This window comes from Haplochromis burtoni, unplaced genomic scaffold, assembly GCF_018398535.1.
Source record: "Haplochromis burtoni strain Fernald_Lab_line unplaced genomic scaffold, NCSU_Asbu1 Contig_27, whole genome shotgun sequence".
Classification (NCBI taxonomy): Eukaryota; Metazoa; Chordata; class Actinopteri; order Cichliformes; family Cichlidae; genus Haplochromis; species Haplochromis burtoni.
Window position 1 is genome coordinate 3435541 of NW_024582388.1, and position 9985 is coordinate 3445525.

At 41.9% G+C, this 9985-nt stretch overlaps 1 protein-coding gene across 3 annotated transcripts in view; it reads left to right on the forward strand.

The window, feature by feature from the left end:
* Positions 1–5709: 5709 nt before the first annotated feature.
* The window catches only part of LOC102312682 (leukotriene B4 receptor 1), a 6761-nt gene continuing 2485 nt past the window's right edge, over positions 5710–9985 (forward strand). The window contains exons 1-4 of one of the 3 annotated variants that reach the window (XM_042219080.1): positions 5710–5918; positions 6224–7893; positions 9029–9229; positions 9341–9384. In XM_042219080.1, the coding sequence (XP_042075014.1) occupies positions 7315–7893; positions 9029–9229; positions 9341–9384 (824 nt within the window). In that variant the 5' untranslated portion in view covers positions 5710–5918; positions 6224–7314. The remainder of the gene's footprint in view (positions 5919–6223; positions 7894–9028; positions 9230–9340; positions 9385–9985) is intronic. The other 2 variants (XM_005918119.3, XM_005918120.3) reach the window with 2 other exon arrangements.

Below are 9985 nucleotides of genomic sequence, written 5' to 3' on the forward strand. Positions count from 1 at the left end.
CGCGGCCGGATCCGCACCAGGCAAGTCCGAGGCATCAGGCCCCGGCTTCTGCTTGAGCGATTTAGGCATGTTGAACAGCTTTAGACTACAAAATACAACTGATTCGAAAGATTAGGCACTTGTGAGACAGGTTCGCGCCGGGATGTACTAGAAGGGGAGCGGGAAAATTACGCAAATGGTCAATCTAAGCAGAGCTCGCAAAAACACGTCTTCACATGTCGCTGCTCTCTCCCCTCCCAGACAATTCTATTTTTGTACAAAGATAACTGAACCTTGTGCTATATTAATATAATAATCAAATAGTATTAGTACATGAGAATACAAAAATTATTTGAATCTAAATTTTAATTCTAATGAATGCGTTTGTTTTGAATCTGCTTTGTAGGGCATGTTCAGTAAAAAAAAAGAAAAAAAGAAGCATACATCGAGACATAGCTTCAATGGGTTTTCATGTGCTCACTCACTCAGATGACATGTAGTTGTCTGCCTCCACAAACAGCTAAGACATGGTTTGTGACAAATGTCGCAAGTCAACAAAACTTGTCAAACACAAACAAAAGTAAATCACAACACAGAACATGATAATGAGTTTGTATGAGGCCAACTGACTCAGGGGACAGGTGCTGCTAGGGTGAGGCAGACGTCACCGACAAAGTCCTTTGGTGCTGCAGGCAGCCACTAGGTATCGAGGGAAAAAATGTGAATCTGTTTGCGATTTGCAGCACCATTGCTGAATTTTGGCAAGTCACCTGGGCAAGTGACCTATTTTATTAAAAAATATCCTGTCTCAGAGAGATGCTAAAAAACTAGTTCACGCATTTATTACTTCCAGGCTGGACTACTGTAATTCATTATTGTCAGGATGTCCTAAAAACTGCCAGAAAAGCCTTCAATTAATCCAAAATGCTGCAGCAAGAGTACTGACAAGGACTAGAAAGAGAGAGCATATTTCTCCTATATTGGCTTCCCTTCACTGGCTTCCTCTTAAATCCAGAATTGAATTTAAAATCCTGCTCCTCACATAAAAAGTCTTGAATAATCAGGCCCCATCTTATCTTAATGACCTTGTAGTACCATATCACCCCATTAGAGCACTTCACTCTCGCACTGCGGGCCTACTTGTTGTTCCTAGAGTATTTAAAAGTAGAATGGGAGGGAGAGCCTTCAGCTTTCAGGCTCCTCTTCTATGGAACCAGCTTCCAGTTTGGATTCGGGAGACAGACACTATCTCTACTGAGTCAATTATGAAAAGGTATAAGGTAATTTCACAGATTTCAGAGTTATATTAGTTGTATATCTTTTAAGATTATTCACTGAAATTGGTAAAACTGTAGAAAATTAATAGATAGTGATTTAATGATTTTGAACAATAAATGTTAAATGCATGTAGAAATAAAAGGTATGATATAAAAATAGAACAAAATCTAAAAATATCATTGTACATATAATGCATTTTCACACTGAAAAAACGCAACAACAACAAAAAATGAACTAATTACATTAGTTTGACAAAAACACTTAATGCTAATAGAAAGCATATGGAAATGCTTTCCATTATATAAGTTGATTTAAAGAGGTAGTTTTTGGAATGATAAACAAAGTCTAGAGTCTGATTATCATAAAATTTTAATGGGCTTCCACTCCAGGGAGGAGAGGGCGGGGCAGCGGGGATTCTCTGGCTGGCTGGAGCAGCGCCCAATAACCAGCTCCCAAAATAAAAACAAACCATCAAACTATAGCTGTCAACGTTGGCGCTGTCATCACAATTAACGCAATTTCAAATTTTAATGCTGTGGTGGACCACTAGAGGGCTCCACTCACACCCAGTGTTGAGGAAATGTGTTGCTGAGTTTTGTGGCGATGTATTCAGTTGATGTGAAGAGAGGAATAAAGCTGGAGTGAGAACTAAGAGCTCCCGTGTTGTCTGTGCTTACCTCCACACTGGTGACCCCAGACTCAAACATGTTACAGGTTGAGGATGACGCCGGCTCTGGTCTGGATACAACAACGACTGCAGGTCCTCCGCCTCCTGCTGCAGCTAAGTTTGCTGTGGCGCTGAAGCTGCCGGACTTTTGGCTCCATGATCCCGCATTGAGGCTCAGTTCCCCCTTCGTGTCATCTCGACTGACGACACGAAGTATCACCATGTGGTGGCCTCGCTCAACCCGCTAGCCACCTGTCGTGCAATTACCCTCCTCCAGGATCCACCCGCTCAAGGGAAATATGCCGCCTTTAAGGAACTGCTTCTTCAGCGCTATGCCCTCTCTGATGCGGAGCGAGCCGAAAAGCTTCTCTCCCTCTCAGACCTGGGTGTTGGCAGACGGTCGGCGGCGGCCATGCAGAGATTTTCGCCGTTTAAATAATGCCATGGAGAACGATCGTTACCCCACCTCCACATTCAGGATTTTTCCGCCCATCTCACTGGGACCTCGAATTTTTTCTGACATTGACGTGGTGCCGCGGTATCACCAGGTTCCCGTGCACGCCGAAGACGTTTGTAAAACCGCTGTCATTACCCTCTTTGGCTTATTCGAGTCTTTGTGCATGCTGTTTGGCCTGAAAGGCTGATGGACTCTGTCTTGCGGGGGCTGCCTTTCGTTTTCGTGTACCTGGACGATATATTGGTGGCCAGCTGCTCGGTGAGCGAGCACGAGTCCCATCTGCACCACGTTTTTCTCTGCTTCCAACCCTTCCAAGTGCCAGTTTGGGTTGCATGTCCTGGATTTCCTGGGGCACCGCATTTCTGCTGATAGTGTGGTCCCGTTGCCAGATGGGGTCCAGGCCGTTTCGGCTTTTCTGCATCCCACGTCGGTTAAAGTGTTGCAGGAGTTCTTGGGGATGATCAATTTTTACAACCACTTTCTCCCCAGAGCTTCCCACCTGCTACAGCCGCTCTACGCTGCCTTGAAAGGTAAAACAGCCAAAGATCTTGTTGACTGGCTCCCAGAATGCATCCAGACGTAATCCACGGCCAAGTCTGCGCTAGCTAATGCCACCCTGCTGGCCCACCCGTTTCCTTCAGCAGAGATCACGTTAACCACTGACGCATTGGACGTAGCAGAGGGTGCCATGATGGAACAGCGGGTTTCCGGTGTCTGGCAGCCACTCGCCTTTTTCAGTCATACACTGGATGCCGAACGTGTTGTTTTCGTCAGGGAGTAGCTGGCCCTGCGCCTCATGACACGAAGTGCATGCATTTTGCTCGAGGGTTGCAACTTTACCACATATGTTGATCCCTTGCAATATCCAAGGTCTCTGACCCATGGAGCGCATGCCAGCAGCGCCAGTTGGCGTCCATTTCGGAGTTCACGATAGACATTCAGCATGTGGCTGGTAAAAGTCCAATCACGACCCTGACTGTCTCTCCTACGTGTTGGTTTCTCCCGTGTATATTGGCGTAGACTACACTGCCATGGCCACTGAGCAATGTGCAGAACCCGGACGTCCTTGCCCTTCAGTCAATGAAAACAGGCCTTGTGCTGTGTGGGACGGTTGTCCGCGCCTGCTTCGTAATGTTGTCACTGGCCGCCCAGGCCCGGTAGTTCCCCTTTCATGGCATCATCGTGTTTTTGACCCGGTACATGTTTGTTCCAAGGACACTGGACATTTTGTTTGTTGCCCATAGGCACCCATTGCATCCACTGTATGACAGGCTGTACAGGGTTATTAAACCGGGCCAAAAACATTTCCTTTTGGACTTTGGAGGTCAGCAGGAGATCTACTCTGATGATAGACTTAATCCTGCACATGTTCTGCAAGACAAGAAACACAAAAGCTGAAGACATTATTATATAGACTTATAATTTTCACCAATGTGTTTTCTAAATTCTATCATACACATATGAGTGAGCGAAAAGTGTGCGCCAGGGCCCTCGGTGCGCCTGCTTGCTGCTGCTGCTGTGCTGAAGTCTCACACACAACCTGTTGAAAGGGGAGGGGGCGGGCTGCTTCCAAATAGTGCACATTTCTTTCATAATATTGTCAATCCAAGCCCATTATGTAGTAATTATTTTTCCTAGGTTGTGTGAAATCACAACAAGGTGTAGATCTATTAGTCTATTAGTTTATGTTGTTGGGTTGGGTGTTGATACTGGAGAGCAAAATTACTGATGGAAGATGGACAAAAAAAGGTCAAAGCCACCAGGTTTAAAAAAAAAAAGAGAGAGAGAGAGAGAGAAAACGATAACAAGCAAAAGATACAGTAAAGCAGATGTGACTTTGGATAATGGCAGGTATTATGTATCCTGAAACAAGATAACATTCATTAGTAGGAATTGGGAAAACTTCTGTTTACCTTTGTTAGCCACTTGGCTATGATAGTAAACAGTAGACTGCTGATGATAGGACAAAGACAGCAAATATTAAAAATGACATCTCGCAGGCGCCCAAGAGAAATCCTAGTAAGATGCTCAAACCAATTGGCTCCTTTTGATGTGGCAGCAGATGCCAGTCTTTGGAGGAAGCTTATTTCCACTTATTTCTTTTGGTCACTACCCATAGCTCGTAACTGTAGGTGAAGGTAGGGACATAGACCAAATGGTAAATTGAGAGCTTTGCTTTTATACTCAGCTCTATCGTCACCACGACGAACCAGTACAGTACATCGCTGCAGACACGGCACCAATCCGTCTGTCGATCTCGCACCAAAACCTCGATGCAATTCCAGCACAAATGCTTCAAATGTTTCACTGTCTCACATAGCCTCATTTTGGCCCTCACAACCTTCAGGGAACTTAGAAAGAATGTTCCTTCATGGTTCCCTGAAGGTCACTGATTGCTGGGTTATGTAATTAAAACAGAGAACTTGGATGTATTAGGAGCAGCTGTTTTTCAGGGATCTCTGCTGATGTTAGGTAGACAGAGTGCTGAAGTATTGCTGCCCTCTGCTGGACTGTGTATTGTATTCAACAGTCTAAAAATAAGATACCCATGTAATCCCTGCATGCTATTAAATGGTGTGAAGATTGAAAACTGCTTCTACTGATTCTGAAAACTTTCCATCGGGATCTTTATTAATCAGTCACCTCAATCATTAACTCACAACCACAAAGTTTCAACCTGGTTACAATAAAATATCTTTTAATTGTGGAGGGAAAGTGTATTTGTCATGGCTTTCATGAATGAAAGATTTTCTGTTTTCCTTGTTTTCACACATTTCCTCAATGGTTATGACATATGTACATTCGGTTCTTTCCTCAAGGGTGACTCTTTTTGCGAACTGATCTTCATCCGCACTGCCCTGGACACCCACATGCAGTGCGTGGCAGCCAAACAATAACATAAACCTGACATCTCTGCCTTAAACACTGATATACTGTCAGGAATTCTGCATGCCTTTTTAATTCATGAATTCATCTATCAGTACTTCTCTTTCTGAATCTTTTTTCTTCCTGATTTCCATCGGTAAAAATAATTCAAAATGTGTTTAGCTACTGGCTTCTGGATCTGACAGACAGGAAGAGATTACAGTGAATAACAGATCTGACTTCATTTCGCTCCCAGTTTAGAATTGGTTGTTGTTCTCAATTGTTCTGTATTTTTAAGGCTGTTTAAATATTTTTTTCTTTTTGTTCTGTTTGGGTTTTTTGTTTGGTTTTGTTTTATATTTTGAAAATTAGCATTTCTGTCAGTGACAGAGACTTATGTGAACAATTACATTTTGCTGATGTGTGTGTAATCTCTAAATACATGTTTGTGCCTGTGTGCCCAGCAAACATGACACAGGAAAGTTGTGCAAGACAGAAAAAGAAATAGCATGACTTTTAAGGAAGGACATCCCCTCACCGACAGCATGTTACAGCCTGCGAGGCAGGAAAGGATTCAGTTTTTATTCAGCTCACAGGAACACCATCAAATTTTGGGAACAGCGGACATCCTAAGCTCATACACATCACGGAGAAATAACAAACCGTCAAAAGGTGAGCAATATAATATATACTAAATAGCCATTTTAGCATATTTTCTTTTGGACCTCTTTTTGATAACAAACAGCATCTTATTTTTGTTGCAATACTTACTGGTGATGTAAGCCTGGCAGTAATTAATTTTTTTAATTACTTGCAAAACTCCAACAGGGGAAAATAAACAGTGTGTTTTAGTGGTACCAGAGAAAAGAAATTAAGACTTGATGTCTTGTTCTCATCATATCATCGTATGTTGACCAGTTTGTGAACCTTTAGACTTCTGTCACTATCACTTGTATTTATTTTGTCTTTGCAATCAGTGCACAGATGTGTCATACTTTTTACCACAAGGTGCAAAACTGACGCAGAGGATGACTGTCTGTGACTTCGGCATATCAGTTTTCGACATGAGACAAAGGAGAGAAAAAAATCAACTTGAAACAAAGACTGTATACTTTTCTTTGACGCAGTGCAGCTAATGTTCGACAAGTTTGGGCTGAATCGTTGGCTTGGTTGCAAATATTTAAACGCTGTGTCAGGGTAGCACATGTCCTCAGTTATTGTGTATAACTGTCTTCTTAATATTATGGTTTGTTTGAATGTTGTTTGTTGAAAGAATCAAACTGTCCAAAAACTCTGTGTTCAGTAATTTCTGTCTCTTTTTTAAAAAAAAAATAAACTAGTAAAAAACTATATCTAATTTGCTTAACACGGAGAAAAAATAGGTTGTGCTTTTAGGAAGTGTCTAAAATCTATCTGTACAGAGCTGATGGTTAAATGTCGAAAAATATACACTACCAAAGTCAAACATTTTGGTTTTCATATTTGTAGAAGTTTTTCAGATCTATTAAGTAAAATAGGATTTAGGCTTTGGCAGTGCAGGTTAAACGTGTTTTGGGTGGTCTCCCATGATTTCTGGATTAAGGTATTGAAGCTCTTTCTTGATAAGAAACATCTGTTCAACGTGGAGAGTCCGAAAATGCAGTTCAAAGGTGCTTATCTTAAAAAGATAAATGAATGAATGAATGATAATAAATAATACTGAAGGGGCAATCTGCTAACCTGACAGTCATGCTGAATTATAACCACTGTAAACAGTTTCCATGAAGTTAGCATTTATCAAGGGCTACTTTAGTGTTTTGGACCTCATTAGTTTTGTTTATTTATTGATTTATAGAGTTAAATGTCAATCTCATTTATTTCACCTCTGTAATATTCTTGATATTTAAATTGATCTATAGTTATATATATTTTAGAGCTATTGCTGATGTTTTGTAGACTTTTTAATACATTGTCATATTAAATTAGTTTAGTCTGTTACTGTCATTGTCTTGGAGCAGCTGTAAGCTACATAATTTCCTTTTGGTGTTCTAATGTTTTTCCCATCTAAAGGATCAAAAATTCTTCTGCCATGAGCTACTCAAGTCTCTCACCTCTGACTGGACCAAACCCCACCCCTGACCCTGATGATGAAAATGCTGTGAAAAATGACTATTCCGCAGCCATTGGTGCCCTCATCCTCAGCTTGGTCTTCCTCCTGGGCGTCCCTGGAAATCTCTTCATTGTCTGGAGCATCCTGGCTCGCTGCCGACAACGCTCAGTCACCACTCTCCTCATCCTCAACTTGGCATGTGCTGATGGGTTCCTCATGGCTCTCACCATCTTTTTCATCATCTACCTGGTCATGCAGACGTGGGTCTTTGGTAACGCCATGTGCAAAATCCTGTTCTACCTGTGCAACTCCAACATGTATGCGTCAATCTTTCTGATAACCCTGATGAGCGTGAACAGGCTGTTGGCCATAGTCTTTCCACACACACTGTATCACCTGATCACCAGGAAGGTTGTGAGGAGGGTGATCCTAGGCACGTGGGTGCTAGTGATGGTCATGTCTATCCCCTCGTTGGTGTTTCGAGATGTGAAAAAAGAAACTGATGATATGAATCAAACAACATATGTGTGTGCATCCAATCACACACTGCGTAGACATGTAAGTACACTTGTGTTGGTTATTTGTCTGCCACTGATCTGACTAGTTTCATAATCATATTTCCATCCATAAAATGCCTTCAAAAAACCTTCTGCATGTGAGAGCCCGTAAAATAGTGAGTGAGGTATTGAACATGATCACATGCTTTGAGCAAAAGGTCCAGCACACCTATCTGAAATTAGGTTTGTTTTGTTTTTTGTTTTTTAATAAAGATGCATCAACAACTTGAAAATCTTCATTGGATGATATCAACCTTCTTAATTCACACATCAGTTTATAATAGGGTGCTGAAGAGAAAAAAAACTGAGAACAGTCTTTTCTTTAAAAATGAATTCTGTTTCAATGTCACAAACCACTGACTTAAAAAATAATAATAAAAGAAATAATGGTAATACTGACATAAAAATACATTTTATTAGATACAACTTCATGAACAAGTAGACAGTCTATTTGAGCAGGAGGTTGCAGATGTGTTTTTATTGTGTTTAAGGCCTTTTATAGCTACAGCTTAACTAGTATCCATAGTGCTTTGAGCAGATTACTTTTACTAAAAGATTCTTTATACACTAGACTCCATGTGTTTCAAGCTTTTGTGTTGATCCTTCATAAAGGATCAATGCAAAACATTGTTTTTACAGGTAAAAGTCCTCTTTTTAAAATACTAGTTTTGTTGGCATTTTTCCCTTTATTGGATAGCAAAGCAGTTAAGATAATACTTGAAGAGGAGGAAGACATGCAGCAAAGTGCTGTAGGTCAGATTCAAACCTGGGTCATAGCTCTCCAGCCATGTGGCAGGTGCTCGCTTGTTCACCCACTAAGCTAAAGTGGCAACAATAAAAGTTGTTGTTAATTAAGGCTTCAAAACTAGTAGCATCCAAATTCCCTTCAGAATGTATATAGTAAAAATACTTATTCTGCAGAAGGTGCTTTTTCACACAAAAGACATCATGACGCGGCTTAAAGTCATCAGATGTTTGATTTTGTCCTCTAATTTGACAAAAACAAAGCAAATAAGTTAATTCAACTTAAACAGTTTTACAATTTTAGCTTTTACTTCTTTATTTGTTTTCCATATTTGGAGAAATCAGTTCATGTCTGAAGAAAAATGCCTTTCTTTATATGCTCTTGTTTTCAGGTGAGGTTTCAGTACGCATTTGAGACAGTGGCAGGATTCATTATTCCTTATGCAATCATTATAACCTGCTATGTTGTCATCCTGAAACGCTTGAGGGAGACCAAGTTCCAACGAAATTCCCGCAGCGAGAAACTCATCCTGGCTATTGTCATCACATTTGGTCTGTTCTGGCTGCCGTACCACGTCATCAACATGGTACAGGTGTGCGAGGGCATGTTCTTGACAAATATTCGCATCAAATCTGCTCAAAATTTCTGTTAAGAGAGCTGTGCTTTTGAGTGAATACTGAGTGTGTTTTGTTTTCTACCAAAGGTGGCAGCTGCTTGGTACCCAAAGAACTCACCCATAAGAGAAAGGTGAGTAACTTAAGTTTTCTGTAGAGGCTCTTTCTCCACTCTGTTACATATTCTTTACTTGGTTGTACATGTGTGTGCTTTTGTGTGGCATCAATATATGGTTAGTGTGTGGTGACAGTGTGTGTCCGTTTACCTTTATGGTGGGAAGCCTGTCTCGGTAGATTCTGTTGCCCGGATCCCCACAACAGAAGAATAAAGTTGTAGCTGCTGTGTCTCTAGCGGCTAGCTGTGGCTAATGTGTTAGCCAGTGAGTGAGACCCTCGGGTCACATCCCTAGCTCAGGACTGATGAGGAAAGTGGATATCTCACAGGCAATGGCAGAGTGTCCAGGCCCTTGGGCGGGATCCACTCCCTCATCAGCTTTGGGATCAGACCACAGCGGGCTAGGCCACCACCCCCTCCCCTGCCTGAGAATAACTTGGGGCGCCTACAGCTCTGTGGATCCTTGGGTCACGTCCCCAGCTCGGCCCCCCACTTCCCACCACACCTGAGCAGGCGAGGAAGGTGGAAGTGTCTGGGCCCTCGGGCGGGATCCACTCTGCTGAAACCAAAAAAACAAAAACAAAAGCTTTTTTGGGTGTGTGTGTGTGTGGGGCGGGGG